This window comes from Lathamus discolor, chromosome 1, assembly GCF_037157495.1.
Source record: "Lathamus discolor isolate bLatDis1 chromosome 1, bLatDis1.hap1, whole genome shotgun sequence".
NCBI classification, from domain to species: domain Eukaryota; kingdom Metazoa; phylum Chordata; class Aves; order Psittaciformes; family Psittacidae; genus Lathamus; species Lathamus discolor.
Genome location: NC_088884.1, coordinates 29,075,855 through 29,100,565, shown reverse-complemented (window position 1 = coordinate 29,100,565; position 24,711 = coordinate 29,075,855). Strand labels below are relative to the sequence as shown.

Here is a 24,711-nt window from a genome sequence, read left to right as displayed (position 1 = left end):
GCTCCAGCCGTGCTGAGGCTGCAGCAGTGCTGGAAGAGGCACTCATCCCCCTGCTGAGATTGGCTGTGGATGAGTGACTCCCCTGGTAAGAGCACACAAAGTGGTGGTGCTTGTCCTACCCTCCTTGAGATCTATGAGGTCTTCTTAGTGTAGAAGTACATTAACCTGTTTGGATTATCTTATGTCTGTCTCAACCTCTGAAATATTCATCCAAAAAGAGGGGCTTAAATTTATTATCATCCATGGTGTCCCTGTCATCCATTGTCCTGGATGACGGAGAGTTAACTGTATTTCACCCCTTTGGGACATAAAACCAAGTCTGACTAAAGCATGTATTTTAGAAAGGCATTCATTTAGTTTTGATTTTCTCTTGTTCTGATCAGTTCATTCTAATTAATAATCTGTTTATGAAAGAAGACAAGCAAGTGTTAATTTGCATAATATAGGCATGTGATTGCAATAGGCATAATTCAAAGTATTTCTGAAAGTTGCTGGGCCTCTAAGAAATAGGTGAGCTTGGAGCTGAAAAAGTGGAGCCTGTAGTGCCCATGATGCTCAATTGGATGAAACTTGGCCTGGGATTTTGAGATGCGTGACAAAAAAATGTGTAAGCCAGGAATAACTTCTGTAATCACTAGAGCTAAATGGTAGAAACTCATGCAGTGGGTGAGTCTCCTGGTGGTCTCTGTCCACCAGAGCGGCTGCGGGGAGCTGGGTGTGTGTACCCTGGCTTGGGTACAATTGGGCTACTATGCAGGACTCAGCCCAGAGCTGTGTACTTTCCCTGGTTTGCAGACTTGCAGAAGGCGCCAGTTTACAGGTCTGGTTGTCAGAGGGTGCTTGAGCACATCCTTAGCAGCCCCGTACCTTGTGTTAAATCCCAGGCTGACAGTCCCTGACTTCTTAGGAAGGCTGCATGTCTAATGTCTGTGACATGTTCAGCTTCTTATTCCATGTGACATTAATGGCACAAGAATCTGTCAGTTTCTGAAGCAAACTTGACTTTGAGCACTTAAATTGGGAGCCTGCAAAAAGGGACATCTCGAGCTATCAGAACAAGTTAACCATGCCCAGCTAGGGATCCTTTCTTATGGTTACCTTCTTAATCTTGGTGCTTTGCAAACAATCCTATAGGCTCTCATTTCCTCCTGTACTTAAAAATTATGATGCTTTTATGGTCTGTTTCACAGGGGTATTGTGATAACTGTTCAATGCTCATAAAGAATAACATGAGAGGTGACGCACAGTGGGGCAAGGAGCAATGGTTAGACAGTTAAGTGATTGAAAACTTTTTAGTGCATGTTGTGTGTAGTTGGATACTATTTTTAAAGCCTGTAGTCGTGGTGTAGAGATGTATCAGAGACTTCAGCCTCTAATAATTTATCAATTAATTGCTTATTTACTTGATCTATATTGCAAAAATATGTTAAAAACTGTACTTTTGTACAGTCATCTGAGCAAGGGTTTGCAACCATGAATTTCAGTCGCCAGCAGGTAATATCTTAGATGGTGGAGTTCTCTCTTTCGTAGCGCTAACAAAACAACCATAGTATTTCATGTAAAGATCGATGACTTGCACAGTCTCAAATGATAATTTAATGAAAACTTCATCAGATTCAAACCTCTCTAATTTCAACCCCATGTTTATTATTTTTCCCCTGTTTAAGTTTGTAATAGATTTTGGTTGAGATAAACTAGAACATGAAGAGTCATGTTTAATATTGGAGTGACACTGTGCACTTAAAACGATCCTCTGTGCACACCAGTGCATTACTCAGTTGTGGTGCAGTGCTCTTTCTCTTACTCTCAAAAAGGTCAAATATCAGTGGGCGTCCTGAATTTATCCATGTGCCAGTTTACCCTTTACTGGGAAAATATCCCTGGATTTTGCAATGATGAGGTTTTGCAATCTGTGGTTTTTGTTCATTATATGTTTTGCACAAGTCTGGGTGTATGTGTATGTGCTGTAAGTTACTGTAGGCAGTTCTTTATCTAGCAAGTTGTTTCATTGAACCATTCTGAGCAACCAACCCTCAGCGCAATGTCACCTTTAATATAAAGTATATTTTTGCCTCAACAACTTCAATAGCTACATTGGTACTGCCTCAAGCCCATTCCCTTCCAAGTTTATCTTTGCTGGAATATTATGGTGCTGTGAACTGGTGTGTGTCAGCAGTGTTGCAAGTGGCGTATTGTCAGGGATGGGGTAGCCCTCTGACAAGGCTGCCTGGGTTTCTCCTGGGGAGCATGTGTGTGCATGTAGCTTGACTTGAGCCTTGTGAACCAGGAGAGTCATCTCAGTCCAATCCTTACAGTCAGCCTAGCCCAGAACTTAGTAAGGACAGCGGATAAAACCAGATATCCAGGGAAACGATAAGCACAGCAGAGCAAGTAGTGCTTCTTCCCTGGAAAGCTCTCTGCTGCTGCTGGTGCTGTGTGGCTCCAGAAGGAGCATTTAATATCCCTCATTGAATATTTCGGCCATTGATACGTCTATTTGTTTCTGAGCCAAGACTTTCACAGAATCGTTAGGATCGGAAGGGGCTCTGGAGATCATCCATTCCAAGCCCCCTGCCAAGGCAGGGCCACCTAGAGCAGGTTACACAGGAAAGCATCCAGGTGGGTTTTGAATGTCTCCAGAGAGGGAGACTCCACAACGCCCCTGGGCAGCCTGTCCTAGTGCTCTGCACCCTCAACACAAGGAAGTTCATCCTGATGTTGAGGTGAAACTTCTTGTGTTTTAGTTTATGGCCACTGCTCCTTGTCCTGTTGCTGGGCACCACTGAAAAGAGTTTGGCACCACCCTGCTGCCACCCGCCTTTGAGGTATTTATCTGCACTGAGATTCCCTCTCAGTCTTCTTGAGTCTAAATGGGCTCAGCTCCCACAATCTCTTCTCATGAGAGATGCTCCGGACCCCTGATCATCCCTGTGGCCCTCCACTGGACAATCTCCAGTAGCTCCTTGTCTGTCTTGTACTGAGGAGCCCAGAACTGGACACAGCACTCCAGCTGTGGCCTCCCCAGGGTCAGCAGATGGGGAGAATCACCTCCCTGGACCTGCTGGCCACACTCCTCCCCGTGCACCCCAGGATACTGTTGGCCTTCCTGGCCTCAAGGCCACACTGCCTGCTCATAGTCAACTTATCCGTCAGTAGTCCCAGGTCCTTCTCATCTGAACTGCTCTCTAAGAGGTCAGCCCCCAGCCTGTGCTGGTACTTGGGGCTGTTCCTCCCCGGGTGCAGTACCCTACACTTGCCCTTGTTGAACCTCACTAGGTTTTCTCCACCCGGTTCTCCAGTCTGTCAAGGTCCCCCTGAATGGCAGCACAGCCGTCAGGTGTATCAGCCACTGCCCCCAGCTTTGTGTCATCAGCAAACTTGCTGAAGGTACATTCTATCCCTTCATTCGGGTAATTTCACCTCCTTACATGTTTGAAAGATACTTATTTATCTGTTTTTGGTAGCACCAGCAAAATTCTTCTTGGACTTTCTTTTGCCCACCTTCCCATGCTTATCTACCAGGCATCACAGTGACCTGCCTGACTATGCATCTACTTTGTAGTGAAAATACCACCTAAATTTCTGTAGGGCTAATGATTCTCTGAGAACTTCTTGCAAGCTAACGCTTCCATCTTTCTGGGCAATGAAAGTATATTGTGATTTGCTACAAGAGAAAGAGAGGGTAGTTCAGCTTGCTCCCTAACAAAGAACTGTGGGTGCTGCTTCTAAATCTCCCAGTAACACATTTGGACTACCTTCACAAAATCCCTAGCCTGGGAGGAAGGTTTTGCTCGGTTGCTGTTCTAGCAGTGATTATTCACAGGAGCTCAAAAATGGTTGCTTGTCAAGGTTTTGATATTTCTGCTACTTTTTCTTATTTCTTTTTCCTAATGGTAAATAATTTGTAAAATTTATTGTAAAATAAGTTAAGCTTCCTTCAGCCAAACAGAAGAATGACTTCAGAAGTACGTAGCTGGAAGTAGCTGGAAAAGGACTTGTCTCTTTGACAATCCCAGTGACTTGTTTAAAAGAGAAGTAGTCTCTGAATTATGTTAATTTTGCATTAGATGTTCTTTTTTAAATATTATTGGCAAAATGTGCTGAGGTAGCTGTATAGAGCAGTTAAATCTTCATATTTACAGCTGAGGTACAGAACTCACAGCCAAAGCCAAATACACTCCCTGAGTTTGGGGAAAGCTTTTGAATGGGAGCAGAATACTATTCTACAATTTCTTGTTAGAACTATGTCAGATTCCAAAGATTTTATTTTATGTTATGTTATTTTTATATGAGCAGATGTGCTGAGAACTGCTGATTTACATGCTGGAGGTAACAGCTCAGGCATCGGATGGTGACAGTCATGACTAGTGTCCTGAAACTAGTGTAACCCTAGCAACTAAATGAAGTTTGAGGAACGAAACGGCCCGTTATATTACAAAACAGTAGTTGCATAAAATATGGTGCCTGCTGCAATAAGTGTCTAAATTTCTTGGGTTTTTATTAAATAAAATCTTCAAATGTTGGGGGGAATTAGAATCGACGTTTCAAAAAACCTTTGCTGGTTATGCTGCTCTCTTGCTTATCTATGTGTATGTTTGGCATTTGTGATCGCTTGTTCACCAGAGGTTTCCTTGCTTATGACCAGCACCCTGAGCCCCTGTAGTTGTGTTTCCCAATGTATTTCTTGCCACTTGGACCTGTCACTACTGTATGTGTTTGCACAAACAGTCTGCAGATAGATATGGTCCAAACATTGTAGCTTTGCTCTGGTTTCGTGGTCCCCAAAGGACTAAAAAGTCAGTTTGTGTCTCAGGCTGTAATTGTCTCTTCTGTTTTCTCAGCATTTCCCCCCCCCCCCCCCCCCTTATCTTGGCTTAGATGTTCAGGAAATGGTACATAACTTCCATGTAAAATTTAAGTGGAATAAAAATAAAAAATATAAAAATTAATTTTTCAATTGCATATAAACATTAGGAGCAATTTTAAGATTGAATATTAATAAGCACTGTAAGGGCATACATTTTTAATGTAGCTGCTGCCCACGTTTGAAATTAGGTCATTCAGATTTTCTTCTTCTTACTGTTTATTCCAGCAGTTAATGTATAACATGAAAGAAGAGTTCGGGTTTTATACTTTGTGTTTTATACTGATTAGACGCGGGCTGAAAGTTTTATTTGGAAGGCAAAACATACAACTTTATTTCTTTCTCTATTTTATCTCTAGTGGCTCTGGAAGCAGCTGGTAAACATGGAAATTAAATAGAGACAACACTGTGTGTTTTGAGATGTTTTGCAGTCTCTCCCAGTTGGAAACAAGACAGGAGTCTGATTCCAAATGTTTGCAGCACACAGTTGGAGATGTGCCAAGATGGCACTATAAAACAGTCGTCTGCACTGTAAAACTGGGGTTTGGGCGGGGGTTGGCGTTGTTACTGACTTACCCAAGGAGTTCTAAAGGTTAGTCAAAGCAAAAGTTGTTTTTCAGAGGGAACTGCAAATAGTCATTTTCTCTATAGGAGTATCTTTTGTGCTATAGGTATATAGTACCAATAGGTTCTAATAGGTATATTTTGTAAAAGTAAAATTAATTCTCTTTACATCCTTTTTTCCTCCATGCTTGCATCGTTGTTTGTAAGATGCCAATTTCTGTGCTCTCAATAAATAGTGGAAATGCAGATCTAAATGCTTCACAGCTAGTTATGAACAGCAGTAAGTAACAGTAACTCTTAAGAAGCTGAAAATGGTCTAGAAAACTTACTGGTTACTACTTCACAGCTAGTTATGAACAGCAGTAAGTAACAGTAACTCTTAAGAAGCTGAAAATGGTCTAGAAAACTTACTGGTTACTACCTGCCACATCTTTTGCAACGTTGCCTTTAAGTTTAGGTGTGTCTGAACATGGGTTTCTATAAAGATACAAAAATAATGGTTAACAGATTTTTGTAGGTGTCACACTTAGAATGAAGTATCACATTGTTATATTTAAAGTATGTTAGACTATTACAAAAATAACCTAATTGAAATGTTGTGTTTTCTTTTCAGCTCCAGCGGTAAATCGGTTCACCAGACGGGCATCAGGTCAGTTCGATAAAGTTGCATGTTTCCTTGGTCTACATGATAGTTGAAACCTAATGCTGACAGTGATTGCCATGTAAAACATAATATGCCATTAGTCAGATTTCTTTAAAGATGACTGACTTAGGTTAATCTCAAATTTATTACCTGGTTTACTGAAAAATGCAGTCAAGGTTCCAGGTCACAGAACTTGCATGAAGCCTTCTTGTTGCTGTGGAATTTGAGAAACCTAAGGTTTTCTTTTTTCTTTAAAGAAAATAATTTTAGTCCTAACAGAACTGAACTTCGGAAGGAAGAACTGAATATAATCTGATGCAGGGTTATCTTGCTTACTTATAGACAGCCTGAAACTGCAATTTGGTGATCAACTGTGCAGGAGAAGATGTACAACTGTGCTAGAAATCTGTTTTTTGAAACCGGGCTGTTTTGTGTATGTGGTGTGTCGTTCTGTTGGGCATAGCTGAAAGATCAGGTCCTAGAAGCAGTATTGCTGTGGTGGTGGTGGTGTGTGATGCTAGGAGCACACCTACCTAGCTTGGTGCCAGTGTATGTATTCTTCAAGTTAACTTGGTTTGTGCTGGCTCAGAGGACTATTTACCTTACTCCATCATCTGTGAAAGATCCCTCCAAATTATGTATCATTAAAAAATAATATTCATGGCCCTTCCTTGTTCTGCTGTATCATAGCCTTTATTCTTCGTTTTTGAGGGCTTCATCTCCTGAAGCATGAGGTCCATAACCTAAGGGTTTTTTTTTGTTTGAAATAGTATGAGTGTGAAAGTGGGGTGTAAAACTAAATGTAATGAGACTCATGATTGACTAATAAGAGTCTGCAGAGCAGGAGATGTGAGCTGTTCCTAGTCATGTCAGTATGTTAAATTTGAAATCTAGCTCTAAAACACTTTCTGTTTTCAATTGTAGATCATTTTTGGTAAATGTAAAAAAGTTTGTATTCCGTAATGCAGTAAGACTAACCAGACTTCTAATTTTTCTAGTTATAGCCTGTTGTGAAATGAGTGGTTTAGGGTCACTCAAAGAATGAACATCAAAGGTATTACCAAGAGAAATTTTATTATGACTTAAAGGTGCAACTTAACAGAATTCAGTGGCAAGGTTCAGTCTGTTACTTGTTACATGGATGAAGCATCCAAAGGAAGAATGAGGTAAAATCGAACTAAAAATGGTTGATACAGAGACTGAAGGCACAAAGGGAAACCCTCCCATTGAGTCATGAGGTTCAGAATAGACCCCCTTACTTTCTAAACTCCTGATGGAGCTAGGTGTGTCTGAACCTAGTCTTAGTCTCAGATGTGATCAACAGTTTGAGTCTAGTGGAATGTATAAAAGGAAAATTGATGTAGAATGAAGCTGATTTGTATAGAAACTGAAGATGCAAAAGGGTATGGGAAACTCACTGAGTCACAAGGTTTGTAGTGGACCGTTTGCTTTCTAAACTCCATATACGATGGTATATATATAATGCAAGAGATAAGGAGGTCCTCCTGTTGGGTCGTGAGGTTCAGAATAGATCCACTTGCTTCCTGAGCTCCCAAAGGAGCCAAGGTGTGGCTGGATCTAGTCTTAGTCTCAGACTTGGTCAACAGTATACATCTAACAGGTTACAAGTGTACCAGTTCATCACAGGGGGAATTTTACACAGCTTTCATCTAGCAGCAGTTTACAGTTTTAAGGTGGATCTTATAATGTGAGTCAATAGAATTTATTACACTTGCTACAGCAGCCTGTACGTACGTACACCCTGCTGCATACATAAAGACATATAAAGGTGTTTGTTAAATATTACACTCGAGGTCAGTGAAATATTCACATCTAATGTTTTGGTATTTCTCAGTGGGCAAGGGTTTAGTCTCTAGGAGTGGGAGGCACTTCCGTCCAGATGCTGTCTCTTAGTGGTGGTCCTCCAGTTATGGCAAACTTGAGAGTTTAAAAACTCTGAGAGGTATCCCACTCAGAGGGAGATGCTGGTTGCAGCCTCCTGCAGTCGAGGAGACCTCAAAGGACCACTATTGGGCTGCAAGACGATTTGCTGTAGTCATTAGTAAATTTCCATCCTGGCTACAACCTGAGTCAGTAAATACTAGAAATTTTTTAAAACTCCATTAACAATGGTGCTGTTCCACTTTGACTACAGTCAAAGAAAGGAGTATTCTGTGGCTCTCAGGGGATGACTGATTATCCTTGCTCTTGCTTCCCACCTTAGCCAGGGAACAGGGATCCCTGGTATGATCAGTGCCTCACTCCTTAGCCATGTGCAAGAGTTCCTGGTATGGTCAAGGGATGCTTCACCACCCAACTTATTGCACAAAGGTCAAGGCCTGACGGGAATTCCTGAACTCATAGAGTGGCTGAGAGAATTTTGGGGGGAAGGGGGTGGAGGCACCACCACACAACCTCAGGCAGATAGTTCCTTGTCAGTATAAAAATATTAGTGGAGATCCTCAGGATTACTAAGGAACTGTACAGAAAAATGAAGGTTTGCATTTGCAGGATTGGTGCATGGCATAGGTAGCACAAAGTAAGAAAATGTAATGAATTCCAAATATCCTCATGTTTTAAGTAATGCCAATACTTCATAAGGTACTGTAGCATGACATGAAGGAATGATTCATTAACTAGCACGCAGTAACAGTGAGCAGAGCTTTATGCAAATTATGTTGCGTGTCTTAAGGATAAGATTTACTGCCACTGATTGATAGCTGACTTTAATGGGTGGAATCCTTAGATATGTGGTAAGCTTTTGCATTTCAGTAGGAGAGTTTGATTGTTTGAAAAGCTAGTACTTGCTCAGGGGAAAAAAAAATCTTTCTAATATTCCTTTGAAAGAAAGCTAAAAATGTGTTAGCCTGATTTTTTAATTTTTTAATTTTTTCACAATTATTGGAGAAGTGATTTCTATGAGCAATTAATATTTCATGTGTTTTGGTCTTGTTGAGGAGAGATAAAATAGACTTATTATTGTATAGTATGGTCCAGTTATATAGTGTGGTCCAGTTATAAATTGTGTGAGTACAGGTCAAGCTGGAGCAAGGTAATACTGCATTCTACTATACATACTGTTTTATTAAGTTTCTGGCAGCTTTAATAGTCAAAATGGTTATTTTTCAATCAGGAAAGCGGATGAAAGGCAACAGTTCTTACTGCTCCTCTTAATGTCAACTGGAGAGGTACAGTACCTTTAAGAAACTTGATTGATAAAATATAAAATTAAAAATATGAAGGAGATTGTGTTGATAATACAGACATTTTACAGGGGTGTTTGCAGTCCTAACTGTATTTTGGATGCTTTAATTGAGCAACAATTGTTTGGTTACATTAAGGTAGTCAAGATACCTTGCAAGTGGAAAAGCCAGATAGTAGCTGATTTTTTTATGCTTGGTAGTTTAATAGCATTCTGTAATCGAAGTTGATCCTCATATTTAGGAAATGAGAGGCGGACTAAATGAAATGTAGGGTTTTTCTCAAGTATGGATTTCTCTTAATTTTAGGCTACTTATCTAACAGCTAATTTAAAAATTTAAATGTGCAAAATTGTTCTTTCTTGAGTGTTTCTGAAGATTTACTTCTGATGACCATTATTCAAGGTTAATGATGAATATTCAGAGAACTAGCTGTAGTACATGGCTTCACATTGAATCTGATCTAGTGATACTGCAGACTGATCTCGAGAGTGTGACTTTTAGGGTCCCTGCCTTTGTCATGCCTCTGCCCATATGTTGTCTCTTTTTTGCTTGCACAGACCTAGGAATTGTGCTTCCTAAGGGTGCATTGGTTTAAAGAAAACAGAAATACAGGAGGTTTTGGTATGTTGATTTTCATTGGGTCTTCAACTGACCTCTGATGTGGTTCCCAAATAACAGCATCTGAAAGAGGGGTAGTAATGACTGCCTTTAGCCAGTGGTAGTATGGAGAAAGAGCTGAACCACTGACATCGGTTGAGGCAAAACATCCAGTGATATCTGCAGCAAAGGCTTCTAGACTATTCTGCTAAAAGCTGCTTTTTTAAGCTCTTGCAATGATAAGCAGGGAGAAGCTATGAGATGACATTGTTCTTCACAAAGAACAATAATTCTCTACAGTGGATATCTTGATTTTGATGTTTCTCTTATTCTTTGGATAATGCCTAGCATTTTACTTGGTTGCATAAGATAGTTATTTTTCCTAACAGAGCTAGAAATTAAGAAGTTAGAATTTAATTGCTGAAGCACCTGCTGACAACAATATAGTAAGTCATTTATTATTTAACAGCTGTTCCTGTTAACATGCTGTGAATGTATTAATGTACTGTCGTTGGTATGTAAAGGATAAAGGCATAAGTAAACTAGGATCATCTAATTGTTCTTTAATTTCAATTTTCAAAGTTTATTGAACTACCTAATTTAGTATCTCTTCTGTGTGTTTATCCATATGTGTATGTGTCCAGTGTGGGCTCTATACATAAAATACACATGTACCATAGTGCTGATGACATAGGTACTTATGAGCTAGTTAATAATGCATTCCATTGTTCTAGGCAATGCATAAGGAATAATAGGTATCACAGTCTTAAACAGAAGAGTTTAGCAAGAAGAGGAGGTTAAAAATACTTTATAGAGTTAGAATGAACAATGAGACAGCTGCAAGTAGTTAATCCTTAGTTTTTGTTTTAAAATCTGGTGGGACTGAGATGAACAGAAAGGAGAAAAACTGTTGAGGCTACCAAGAGACTCAAAAGCTAAAAAAGGAGGGGAAGGAGGTAGAAGCAGCATAAAATGGAAGAGAAAGCTGTGAGTATGTTCATGAGGTGAAAAATGAGTGAGAATTCCTGAACAAGCTGAGGTAGTCAAGAGACGTGGGTTTTTAATGTAGACAGATACTTTCTTGCTATGGATGAGATTAGTTTTAATCCATCTAAGTATGAGACACTTAGGGATGAAGAGCTAATGTGTTTCTGTATGTCAGCAGATGCACTGGGTTCCTGCTTTTCAGCATCTTGATGGATAGATAAATGAGTAAATTATCTCATTAAATACTGGCAGGAGTTTAGAATAATGCAACAAAACCAGCATGGGCTTGCTACAGAATGAGCTTAAATTTATGCTTGATTAATACAATTTATAGAGGCTATTTATACCCATTTACTAGGATTATATGCAAATGTATAATATCATCTTAATTAAGAAATAGATAACAGTCTATAAAGTTACTTTAGTGATGTATCTGCTTAAGCTTCTGAAAGAGTGAATAGAACCTAACTGAGGTTGGGCAAGTTAGCCTTCTGAAGCCAAGAAGAACTGGTAGATAGGCTTAAGGGCATCTTCGGGGCATCTCTTACTAACAACAGAGAGAAGTTCCTCATTCATTTCTCCTAAATAATATCTAACTTCAAAATACCATTTTCATCCTTTGGAAAAGAAATAAATGAAGTTTCAAATAGTCTCCCAACTAAACGGGAAAGAGAAGTAAGCTTTATTTATTTGCCAGCTTCTCCATAAAGATCTAAACAAATATGATTCAAACATTGTCAACAGGAAGATTACATCAGCACCGAACATCTAGGGAGAAATTGGCTTAGGTATGTCTGGAATAAGCTTGCAGTCAAGGAGATAACAGCATTACGGAAAGAACAGAAGGAAGCAGAGAAGGTATCTGAAGGGGGCCTATAGGGATGCTGGGGAGGGACTCTTTGTCAGGGACTGTAGTGACAGGACAAGGGGTAACGGGTTAAAACTTAAACAGGGGAAGTTTAGATTGGATATAAGGAGGAAATCCTTTCCTGTTAGGGTGGTGAGACACTGGAATCAGTTGCCCAGGGAGGTTGTGAGTGCTCCATCCCTGGCGGTGTTCAAGGCCAGGTTGGATGAAGCCTTGTGTGGGATGGTTTAGTGTGAGGTGTCCCTGCCTATGGCAGGGGGGGGTTGGAACTGGATGATCTTGAGGTCCTTTCCAACCCTAACTATTCTATGATTCTAAGGTGAAAACTTTCAGGCTTCTTCTCCGTGGATGCTGGTAAGGACCTCTACAAAGAAAAGAGATAAACACACTGGAAGTAAATAGATGCTTACATTAAACACCTACTGCATCAGCCATCAACCAAAGCGGGGAAGAGAATCTCACATGACAGTAGAGTAGATCCCTGTGCAACAAATTTTTTTTTTTGTTTCTTTACTTTGAACCTTTTTATAATTTGCAGTTGTTGAAAACAAAAATATTTTTTGCCTTTATACACATTGCTAAGAACTGTCATTTGTAGGTGCATGGCTGATTAGCTGAAGAAGAAAGGCTGAGAAGGAAGGAACAAAGATGGGTTTTGTGCTCTGTAAAAAAACATGTGTTTAATTCATTTAGGGGGTACTTGAATTTGAAATATTTTTCAAAGTGTTTTCTGTACTCAAGTACTGTGGTAATTCCTGACAAAGACAGGGCTGTATTTAGTGGCCAATCTCTTCCCCCCGCACCTTTTTACAGAAGTATGTAAGTGTCTCTAAGAACGAAAATGAATTTTACTTAACAAATTTTAGGCTTACAGAACATCAACAGTTTAAAGAGGAAAAAAGGAGATGCAGCATTGTCTTTATTCTAAATTGAGATGCTCAAAAGTGGTACTAATGGAATTGTCTAATACAGGTGGTAGTTAATTTGAACAGTAAAGAGGTTCAGTTCTCAAGCCTTGCAGTTATTTTAAATGTTTTCCAGCAAGAATTTCTGCACATTAGTAGTACTTTCTGTTAAATTCAGACAGCAGAAAACACTGAATAGGAAACCTAACACATTTTCAGCCATTTTACAGTTTTCAGAAATAAGTAAAACTTTTAATTGAAACACACGGATTAATTTCTAAGCCCCACCTACTTAGTGGTTGAGGGAAAGACGGTGGATGTTGTCTACCTAGTCTTTAGCAAAGCCTTTGACACCATTTTCCACCACATTCTCCTGGAGAAACTGGCTGCTCATGTCTTAGATGGGTGTACTTTTTGCTGGGTAAAATCTATCTGGTTGGCTAGGCCCAAAGAGTGGTGGTGAATGGAGTTAAATCCAGCTGGTGGTTGGTCACAAGTGGTGTTCTCCAGGGCTCAGTACTGGGGCCAGTTCTGTTCAGTATCTTTATCAATGATCTGGGTGAGGGGGTTGAGTGCTCAGTAAGTTTGCAGATGACAAGTTGGGCAGGGGTGTTGATCTGCTTTGAGGCTTTGCAGAGGGATCTTGATAGGCTGGACTGTGGCCAATTGTATGAGGTTCAGCAAGGCTGAGTGCTGGGTCCTGCACTTGGGTTATCACAACCCCATTCAGTGTTGCAAGCCTGGGGAAGAGTGGTATACTTTGCCCTTTCAATGACACAAAGCTCTTTGCAAACTAATGGGATCCCCAGAAATACAGAACTGCACTTAATCCTCTGGTTTTTAACTAAGGCAAAAATAATACTTAACTTACATCAGATCTATCAAACAGGGATTCTCTCCACCCTGCCTGTTGTATCAAAAAGAGCGTGGCCAGCAGGAGCAGGGACTGAGCTACATGCATACTTTCTCACACACAGGTCACACTACTAGGCTGTGCCTGTGGTGTGACTGACCTGCAGCCCTTCCTGCCAAAGTTTGTTCTGACCTTGTCAAGCTGAGATGGGTGTTCTCAGCTCTTCCTGTCTGAATGCAGAGGGCTCTTGCCTCTGCCTGGCGTATGATAGGTGCCTGTGTTTGGCACACACTCAGATAAGATGAGGGAGGTTCTGCACAGCCCTCATAAAAGGGGAGCTCTGGAAGCAAGTTTGCCAGAACAATTTATTCTCCATCTAATTCTTCGTCTTTGTGTAAGGTGCCATTAGGATCAAAGTGACAAAATAAAAGTTTTGGGCTTCATCATTCTGAACAGATGTGTGGACTGTGGATTAGTCATGCTGCAGTAGCATTTATATATACATATATATATATATCACTGCTAGTTTTCAATTTAATTATTTCCACAGAAAATGTGACAACCTACTTAAGAAACACTGAGGAATTTTACAGAATTTAGACCACGGGAGCCCTGTTAGTGAAGGAATGGCTAATTGCTTTCTGAAATTATAAGTATGGAAGAACGTAAGTGGTATTAAATTCCATTTTTAAATATAAACTAGTATTTAGGAAGAGCAAATCAATACTGTTAGCCAAGAATAGACTATGCCCCTAGGAACAGTGTTTCATTTGTAATTTCAATCCACTTGAATTGCATTTTCTTAAAGAGATTGGCATCCACTTTCCTATGGCATGTTAAAAATTGTCAGAGAAAGGCAGCTAACTAAAATGAAGTGCTATTCCCTTTTATAAAATAAGGCAGAAGCTGGAGTTGTACCAGAAATAATGGTGAGGAATGAAGCAACTGTAAACTCCTCTTAGAAATGCTCAGGTAGGAGGCAGTGTTGTTATAGAAGCAAATGAAGTCATAGTGACAAAAGGAAGGAGAATAAAGAACTTCATTGATGAACCAGTAATTCCAGTGTAGTTCTTCAAGCAGAGTTACTGGTTCTGCTTGTTCTGAGTGATGAATAACCCCCAAATTGAATTCAAATGGTGTTGGACTTGTCTTTGTTACATGCATATAGTCCATAATTTAAAATGCCCGGTCCTTCAGGCCCTTTCAATAAACAGGGGCATAGTCAGGTGGTATCTAATAGTAATACAGAGGTATCTAATACTAAAACTCAGTTAAGCACTAAGGCTGCCATTAAACAGTAAAGAAAACCAGAAGAAAAAGTGCTGTCAGAACTTTAGCATGTATCTACATTGCATGACAGAGTACAGTAAAGAAGGCACCTAAGCTTATGGTAGCACATCAGTGTCACAAGCTGTGGCTTACTGGAGGTCCTGGAAGCAGAACATCTTCCCTACATTCAGACTACTTGGGATTGTTAGACTGTGCTTAACTTCCCTGGGGCTGCAGCTGCCCATGGGTGCAAACATAAATTGTGTATTGTGTGAGTGAACATGCCGCCTTCTACTTCCTGCTCCCCTTGCAAGGCAGTCACCACTTCCAATTCGTGCAGCTTTCCTATACAGCTGTGCCTCTTCCACCATATTCTGTAACAGCAACTGCCTTAGTTGCTAATTGCTGAGAACACACTTTCTTCTTTATTTTCTGATTTTGCACAAATGCATTGCATATTCTGTACTCTCCAGTCCTCGCAGAGAATATTGTCTTTCTTTATAATGGTCTCTCAAAGTTACCATCATTGTAATACTTAAGTCCTTTGTGGACCTTGAAAAATTACACAACACCCATTTCCATCAATGAATGAGTAGTATCCTGAATTTGTAGGAACTGGGGCATTGATATTCAAGTCAGAACGTGTATCACTAATTTTGCCTGCATCAGAAATGGAATGCCCTACAGGCATTACCTGCTTTCTTTCTATGAAGCACTCAGCATTGCAACTCTGACAGAGTGTAGCTTTAATTCTACATACACAGCAATTTGAAGATAAGGTGCTTATATCTCTTTGCTGTGTGGCATGTCTATGCTGTTTTGTTTTTTCTTCAATGTGCCGTAGTGAAACTTACAATGAAACTTGCAACTTATGTATTCCATCTTGTATATCTCGCGGCCAGTATCATAGGGAGAAATGAGCCACAGAATTTTCCCAAGAGTAGCCTCTGGTATCGGGTGCCACAAGAGACGGTGGGACTTGTCTCAGGGCTGTTCTTGGGCTGCTGTATAACAATATAGGCACAGTGCACTGAGCTGTAGGCACCTCATAGCCACTGGATCAGGGAAAGTGCTGTGGTTCAGCCTGTTCCTGCTGAAAACACATGTTTAACTCTTGAAGATGAAGAACTGATTTCACTGACTTGTCGCACAACACTTTTGGGTCTATGGAGACTTAGCAATAGAAGCTGTTTCACGCCCAATCTATAACCAAGTGATCCAGCTTCCTTTCTTTAATTTCTCTAGTGTAGCTTATTTTGCTGTTCACTTCAGGTTCTGCTGCAGATACGACTCACAAAACAAGACTTCAATTTGGTCAGCCTAGTCTCCACTTCTGTTTTCTGGTAATTTTAGACAAGTTTCTCTAGAAAAATCATGTAGCAACATGGGTTTAGGGAAGCTTAGAGAGCATACACATTTGCTTCCCAATGCCAACCACTGGTTTTGTTCAGAATGTCTAATAAAATAACATGAAGTTAAACATGAAGTACTTGTTGCTTTTGTTGCAGATGTGAAGAAGAGCTTGTGTACTCAGAAGCTTGCTTACCTCCTTCCTCCTTCAGTTGTTTTAGCTGTTCTAGTGAAAGATTCTGTCTATGAAACTTCTCTAGATCACATTTCATCTATACCATAACTATTCCATGCCTAGTATATAGTTGGACAGTAGTATTCTTATTCAAAAGTAAACAAAATTTATGCTATCTGTATGCTTCTGGGAACTTTTAAAGCATTTAATTTTTAACGTGCATTTATTCCTTTATGAAACATTCAAAATCTGAAACACAGTTTCTAGCAGGTTGTATCAAAGTGTTTCCTTGTATAGATCATCAGCAAAGGTTAAACATGAATTTTCCAGAGTCCATTTATGGAGCGGAATTACAGAAATAGACTAACTGTTGCAAATTGATGTCATGCCAGATTTTAGATGTGGTTATGCTTAATCTGTTTTGTCATAACACTAAGCTTAATAAAAGAAGAAGAGAGATTTAGTAGATGCATACTATAAGGCAAAGATTGAGGTGGTGGAGGACGGGAGGGGTGATGGTAGGAATAAATACATAAGTTGTGCTGTGCGATAGGTTGCTATAGGGAGGCCTATCAATATTTGTCACAAGGAGGTGGCAGGGAAGGAAGGAACTAAACAAATGGTGATTGTCCGAATTTTTATACACACAAATATTTAGGCTACGCTTTGGGGAAAATTTCTAACTAAACACTTAGTGAAGCAATAGACCAAACTGCTCAGGAATATTGTGTTATCTCAGAAATCTAAAGCAAAGGTAAGATGTATTTTCTGAAGGGATAAAGGCGTAATTGATACCACAGCAGTGAAAAGAATGATTTACATGATTTCTTGTGGTTTCATCTGCATTTCTGTGAGTGTTTAGATGTCCCTGCAAGCCACATATTTCTAGACGGAATAAAATGTACAGAGTTAGTATTAAGTTGCAGTAAAGCTAGACAGCAACTGTTTTCTATCTATAGAAACAAGGAGAGTTACAAATGTCTGTTGAGTTCACAAATTACTGCGTACACCCATTTATGGGATACCATAATTTTTTTCTGCTGTTTTAAGTATTACCTTTCGAAAATATTCTGCATATAATTTTGTATCAATAAAATTAATCACCACAGTTTTTTCAGCTGTTTGGGCTGATCTTGTTTCAGATACATTAAACATAAATGTGATGTTGGTGTTGATGTATGAATCAAATATCTTAATAGGCTATTACCCAGTCAGTTTGATAAAGAACTCAGATATCCTAGCAAGGTATAGAGCTGTTCGACTGATTCATAGAATCATAGAATAGTAAGGGTTGGAAAGAACCTTAAGATCGTCTAGTTCCAGCCCCCCTGCCATGAGCAGGGACACCTCCCACTAAACCATGGCACCCAAGGCTCTGTCCAGACTGGCCTTGAACACTGCCAGGGATGGAGCATTCACAACTTCCTTGGGCAACCCCTTCCAGTGCTTCACCACCCTTACAGTAAAGAACTTCTTCCTTATATCTGATCTAAACTTCCCCTGTTTAAGTTTTAACCCATTACCCCTTGTCCTATCAATACAGTCCCTAATGAAAAGTCCCTCCCCAGCATCCCTGTAGCCCCCCTTCAGATACTGGAAGGCTGCTCTGAGGTCTCCACGCAGCCTTCTCTTCTCCAGGCTGAACAGCCCCAACTTTCTCAGCCTGTCTTCATACGGGAGGTGCTCCAGTCCCCTGATCATCCTCGTGGCCCTCCTCTGGACTTGTTCCAACAGTTCCATGTCCTTTTTATGTTGAGGACACCAGAACTGCACACAATATTCCAGGTGAGGTCTCATGAGAGCAGAGTAGAGGGGCAGGATCACCTCCTTCGACCTGCTGGTCACGCTCCTTTGGATGCAGCTCAGGATACGGTTGGTTTTCTGGGCTGCAAGCACACACCGAAGCCGGCTTGTGTTCATTTTCTCGTCGACCAACACCCCCGAGTGCTTCTCTGCAGGGCTGCTCTGAATCTCTTCTCTGCCCAACCTGTAGCTGTGCCTGGGCTTGCTCCGACCCAGGTGTAGAGCCTTGCACTTGTCATGGTTAAACTTCATGAGGTTGGCATCAGCCCACCTCACAAGTGTGTTCAGGTCCCTCTGGGGGGCATCCCTTCCCTCCAGCGTATCAACCGGGCCACACAGCTTGGTGTCATCGGCAAACTTGCTGAGTGTGCACTAAATCCCACTGTCCATGTCACTGACAAAGATGTTGAACAAGACCGGTCCCAACATTGACCCCTGAGGGACACCACTTGTTACTGGTCTCCAGCTGGACATTGAGCCATTGACCACAACTCTTTGTGTGCAGCCATCCAGCCAGTTCTTTATCCACTGAGTGGTCTGCCTATCAAATTGATGTCTCTCCAATTTAGAGAGAATGATGTTGTGTGGGACAGTGTCAAACTCTTTACCCAAGTCCAGGTAGATGATGTCAGCTTCTCTACCAATGTCCATCAGTTCCATAGCCCCATCATAGAAGGCCACCAAATTGGTCAGGCAGGATTTCCCCTTAGTGAAGCCATGCTGGCTGTCACCAAGCACCTTGTTGTTTTTCATGTGCCTTAGCATGCCTTCCAGGAGAATGTGCTCCAAGATTTTACCAGGCACAGAGGTGAGACTGACTGGTCTGTAGTTCCTTGGATCATCCATTTTCCCCTTCTTGAAAATGGGGGTTATATTTCCCTTTTCTAGTCGTCGGGAACCTCACCTGACTGCCATGATCTTTCAAATATGATGGGCAGTGGCTTAGCAACTTCATTCGCCGGCTCCTTCAGGACCCGCAGATGGATTTCATCATGTCCCAGTGGATCTGTGTACGTTCAGGTTCTCAAGACGGTCTTGAACCAGATCCTCTCCTACAGTGGGCCCAAGGTCTTCATTCTCACAGTCCCTGCGTCTGCCTTCCAAGACTTGGGTGGTGCAGTCAGCGCCTTTGCCAGTGAAGACCGAGGCAAAGAAGTCATTCAGAACCTCAGCCTTCTCCAAATCCAGGGTAGCCAGTTCTCCTGATAGCTTCCGGAGAGGGCCTACGTTGTCCCTAGTCTGTCTTTTATTCACTACGCACCTGTAGAATCCCTTCCTGTTATCCTTAACATCCCTGGCTAGGTTTAATTCTAAATGGGCCTTAGCTTTCCTAACCTGGTCCCTAGCTTCCCAGACAACATCCCTGTACTCTTCCCAGGCTGCCTGTCCTTGCTTCCACCTTTTATAAGCCTCTTTTTTCCCCTGAATTTTCCTCAGCAGCTCCTTACCCATCCAAGGAGGTCTCCTGGCCCTCCTGCTGCACTTCCTTCTAGTTGGGATGCAGCACTCCTGAGCTTGTAGCAGGTGATCCTTGAATATCAACCAACAGTCTTGGGCCCCCCTGCCCTCCAGGGCTATATCCCATGGAACCTTACTAAGCAGGCTCCTGAAGAGGTCAAAGTCTGCTCTTTTGAAGTCCAGGGCAGTGAGCTTGCTACACGCTCTTCTCACTGTCCTGGGGATCTCAAACTCAAACATCTCACGATCATGACAACCAAGGCTGCCCTGGAGCATCACATTTCTGACCAGCCCTTCCCTGCTGGTGAGCACGAGGTCAAGCATGGCACCTCTCCTTGTCGGCTCCTCTGTTACTTGCAGAAGGAAGTTGTCTTCCACACAATCACAGAATCACAGAATCCCAAGGGTTGGAAGGGACCTCAAAAGATCAACTAGTCCAACCCCCCTGCAAGAGCAGGGTAACCTACAGTACATCACACAGGAACTTGTCCAGGCGGGCCTTGAATATCTCCAGTGTAGGAGACTCCACAACCCCCCTGGGCAACCTGTTCCAGTGCTCTGTCACTCTTACAGTAAAGAAGTTCTTCCTGATGTTAGCGTGGAACTTCCTATGCTCCAGTTTACACCCATTGCCCCTTGTCCTATCACTGGATATCACTGAAAAAAGCCTAGCTCCATCATCCTGACACCTACCCTTTACATATTTGTAAACATTGATGAGGTCACCCCTCAGTCTCCTCTTCTCCAAGCTAAAGAGACCCAGCTCCCTCAGCCTCTCCTCATAAGGAAGATGTTCCACTCCCTTAATCATCTTTGTGGCTCTGCGCTGGACTCCTTCAAGCAATTCCCTGTCCTTCTTGAATCGAGGAACCTCCTGGATTGCTTGTGCTGGGCTGTACCGTCCCGTCCCTCCAACAGATATCAGGGTGGTTGAAGTACCCCATGACAAGGGCCTGCAACCGTGAGGCTGTTCCTATCTGTCTGTAGGGTGCTTCATCCACAGATTCCTTTTGATCAGGCGGACTGTAGCAGATCCCCACAGTAATTTCTCCCATCACTGTTCTACCTTTAACCCTGACCCACAAACTCTCTATTGACTGCTCACCTGTCCCCAGACAGAGTTCCATACTCTCCAGCCTACCCCTAACGTAAACAGCAGCTCCTCCCCGTCTGCCAGGCCTGTCTTTTCTAGAGAGCCTCTAACCTTGCATTCCAACACCCAGTCACAGGAGCCATCCCACCATGTTTCTGTGATGCCTATTATATCATACCCCCGTAGACGTGCACACATCTCTTAATTCCTCTTGTTTGTTCCCCATGCTACGGGCGTTTGTATAGAGGCATCTGAGCCGAGCTCCAATTGAAGCCGGCTCATTGGCTGGAGCAGCTGGAATATCTCTACATTGCTCTGAGCATTCATTATAGGTGCAGGCAACTGACTGGGAGTGTTGGGATGGAATGATGCCCCCCTCCCCCAACACATCTAGTTTAGAGCATCCTTGATCAGTCTGGCAAGCCGCCTACCAAAACTGCTCTTCCCCTTTGTTGTCAGACCAGTTCCACTAGCCCCCAGTAGACCTGGCCTCCTAAACTGGGTCCCGTGTTTAGGACACCCAATCCCCTGACTATGGCACCACCCTTCTAACCATTTATTAACCTGGCCAATCCTCCTAGCCTTTTTAAGGTCCTCCCCTGTGTCCTGGAGAATTGAGGAAAAGACTGTCTGAGCTCCAGAGACCCTAACCACCTCTCCCAGGGCTCTGTAGTCCTTCTTCATGTTCTTCAGGCTACTGCTATGTATATCACTAGCACCCACATGGATCACCAGGAGCGGATAATAGTCAGTGGGACTTACTAGAGCAGGCAGCCTCTCTGCAACATCCCTGATCCGTGCTCCTGGTAGGCAACACACCTCCCTCGAGACCGGGTCAGGCCGACAGATGAGTGCCTCTGTTCCTGTCAAAGTAGAGTCCCCTACCACTACGACCCGCCGCTTTTTCTTGGCAGCACCAGCAGAGATCTTCTTTACCAGTGCACCCGCTGGTTGTTCCCGGTGCATTTCCTCATCAGCCCCCTGCAGGACAGCAAAGTGGTTCTGTGTGGGGACAGCAGATTTAGGAGGAAGCCCCTTGCCTTTAATTGTCCCTTTCCTCCTTTTTTTTTGGTGTTGGGTTTTTTTTGTTGTTGTTTGTTGTTTGTTTGTTTGTTTGTTTTGTTGCTGTTTCCCAGCTTCCTGGGTTAGCGGCCTCCTTCTTTCCTCCATGAGCTACAGTGGACTCCCCTGCACAGTCTGAGCCTGCAGCAAGCAGCCCTGCTTCCTCTCAGCTTCCCTGACACCTTGCAGCCTATTAACAGCATCCCGCAGCTCAGCCACCTGCTGCAGGAGGACCTGCACCAGGGCGCACCGAGTGCAGCCCTGCCCACTGTGCACCTTCCCCTCCCCAGACCAGTGCAGGCACTCCCTGCACTCCGAGCTCTGCGCTGCAGCCTGGGCAGCCAGAGCAGAGCTCCCAGGCCCGGCCCTGACCATGAGGTGAGTGCTCACCTGCCCGCGCCAACTGCCTCCACCCGCCCTGTTTGCCGTGCTCCCCCTGGGGCAGGTTTTTACCCACTCAGGGCTGGTGCCGCTGCTCCTGGCTCCCCCTCTGTGAGTCCCTGCTCGCATCAGCGGAGCTGCCGGCTCCTGGGCAGGTCCTGTCGAGGGCTTGGGGCTCCCTCGGTGCCTGTTGCTGCTCTGAGTTGCGGCTCCTGCACGCTGAGCTTCCCCCGCTCCGGTGTTGAAGGTGCCCTCTCTCGAGCTGCTCACCTCAGCAATTGACCCAGTCTCCCCACCTGAGACAAATGGCTGTAAGCTACTTGGCTTTCCTGCCAGGAAATGAAGAATCCCATAGGGATCTGTATCCCTTTCCGTCTCCTCTGGAAGTGACTCGGAAGAGGGGATGGATCAGCCTGGTTCAGAGCATGTGTTCAGAGACTTCCCAGCAGAGCCCTCGTCATCTGCCGATGCGATGCTCAGAGCGGGTCTCTGGCAATTCAAAACTGTGGTGATTAATTTTATTGATATAAATTTATGTGCAGAACATTTTTGAAAGGTAACACTTAAAACAGCAGCAAAAAATTACTATATCCCATAAACGGGTGTATGCAGTAATTTGGGAACTCAACACACATTTGTAACTCCTATTTTCTATCTATATACTATACATTCCTTGAAACTCATTTTATGTAGGTAACTAGTAAATAAGATGGGTACACGTAAGTGCCACAGTAGAGCTTGTTTCTATATGCTAAGCCCTTCCCACATCCAGGAGTGTGTCCTCATCCATACTGCCATTTGGGAACAGTCCTGTTTAGGACTGTGGAAGGGGACCATGCTGGGACCTGGCTCCCTCTGCTTTCTTGGGTACTCTGGATGGCCTAGTCTGCTCTTCTGCTTGAGACTAGATAGGCATCTATAAGGAGATAATTTTTTTCCCTCTTATTTTAGACCAATATTTGGCACTCTTGTACCCTGAATGCTTTAATGTTTTATCTAACACTGCCTCCATGGCCTATCAAATGCATTATACACAGAGAGGAGGTCATCTTCTTGCTATGTAACTAAGTAGTAGTGAATAAATTCAAAAGAAAATAGGTTTATCAGACAAAATGGACTTTATCAAAATAAATACACAAATGAGGCCAAATGTTCATATTAAACCCAATAAATAGGGCTGTTATTTATCAGCAAAGCAGTAGCTTGCACGTGTCAATAATTATTGAATGAATATACTAAGATTTCAGTGTAATCAGCTCTCAGATGACAGTGAACGCCGTGAACCAGTTTATATAAAATACAGATTATCCTCTGTTGTATTTTAGTTTATCTTCATTTTATAGCCAGGTTTTTCAGATTAATAGTTCCTCTCTTGTCTCCAGTTAGTATTTGGACGCACAACAAATTTTACCTGTGTCTGACAACCTGTAGGTCATGCTGTATTTTCTGTTTTATTCTGCTTCCAAGTTCACATTTACCATTGATAATCTCAGAGATCCTAATAGTACCCCAGAATCTAAACATGATCAGAGAAGATAATAATCTTCAGTGCTTTTATAGGGTTGCTCATAACTCATGATTTTGAAAGAATTGAAATAATTGCTATTTTTGGAATCAGGATGCACATTACTGAAAGAAGTAGGAAGGATTTTACATCTGGTTTTGGAGCAGTTGTGTATTGACAGTAGATATTTAATAATTCTGACTTTTATTCTCTAAAATATTTTAGTATCTGTGTGATATGCTCAATCTTCATTGCTGGGCTGTTTTTTCTTCAGTATTTGTATTTAGATTAGGGAGATACGCTGCCTCCACAATAGGTGGTAGAGCATGAATCTGTAGGCTGTAGTATCTCCTCACCGTTTTTCCAAAACAATTCCTTTCCATCTGTGATTTCATGTGGTTTGACGTTAGTGCTATAGAAGATTTGTTCTGGAGGATGAGATGAGTAAGGCAAGGCATGTTTTACATAGTGAGTTGTTCAAAATGGAATAACAGTATTTGTGGAACGTTTTGCTTGGCAAAGAAGAATGCAATACTACAAATGGCTTGGCCTTTGACCTGCAAGTTTGGCTCAGTATTTGGCAAGTACTACTACTTTTAAATACTGTGGAGCCAAAGAAAGGGGGATATTGTATATTTAAATATCTCTGCTAAATACTGTGGTGTTTAGAACACCAGATGCCATTTATGCACATTGTATAAAATGAAGAGCAGCCGGATGTTTTGCTTCCTAACTGCTCAATGTCAGTTCCGTATGTTTCATAGGAAGCAGGATGCCATGAGTGGCAGGGTGTGCTTCTTAGTTGTTTAAACAAAGTGTCTGTTGTCAAAGCACAAGTCCAAGGCTTTTCCACCATCAAATGCTCCCTACTTCTTGCACCCATGTGTAAAGGATTGTGTGGAAAAATACTAAATGGGGTTTTGCAGAGCTGGTCAGGCAGCTGTCACAGTAGCAAAGCAGAAACAGAGAGGAGTTAGTTACACAGTGTGACAGTAGCTGATACACGGGATTATTAAGGGCCTAGAAGAGGAGAGTAGGAAGCCTATACTTGAGGCAGTCAAAAAGAAAGAGTTAAGTGGGGTTTCATGTCCTTTGTGGTATGCCTACTATCAAGTGCCTGTCAGCAGTGCTT

At 42.3% G+C, this 24,711-nt stretch overlaps 1 protein-coding gene across 1 annotated transcript in view; it reads left to right on the top strand.

Annotated features, from left to right (window-relative positions):
* Nucleotides 1-24,711, top strand: part of PRKAR2B (protein kinase cAMP-dependent type II regulatory subunit beta) — an 88,512-nt gene that overhangs the window by 22,997 nt on the left and 40,804 nt on the right. Inside the window, exon 2 of the mRNA XM_065666017.1 lies at nt 6,042-6,077. Coding sequence (XP_065522089.1) covers nt 6,042-6,077 — 36 coding nt within the window. The remainder of the gene's footprint in view (nt 1-6,041; nt 6,078-24,711) is intronic.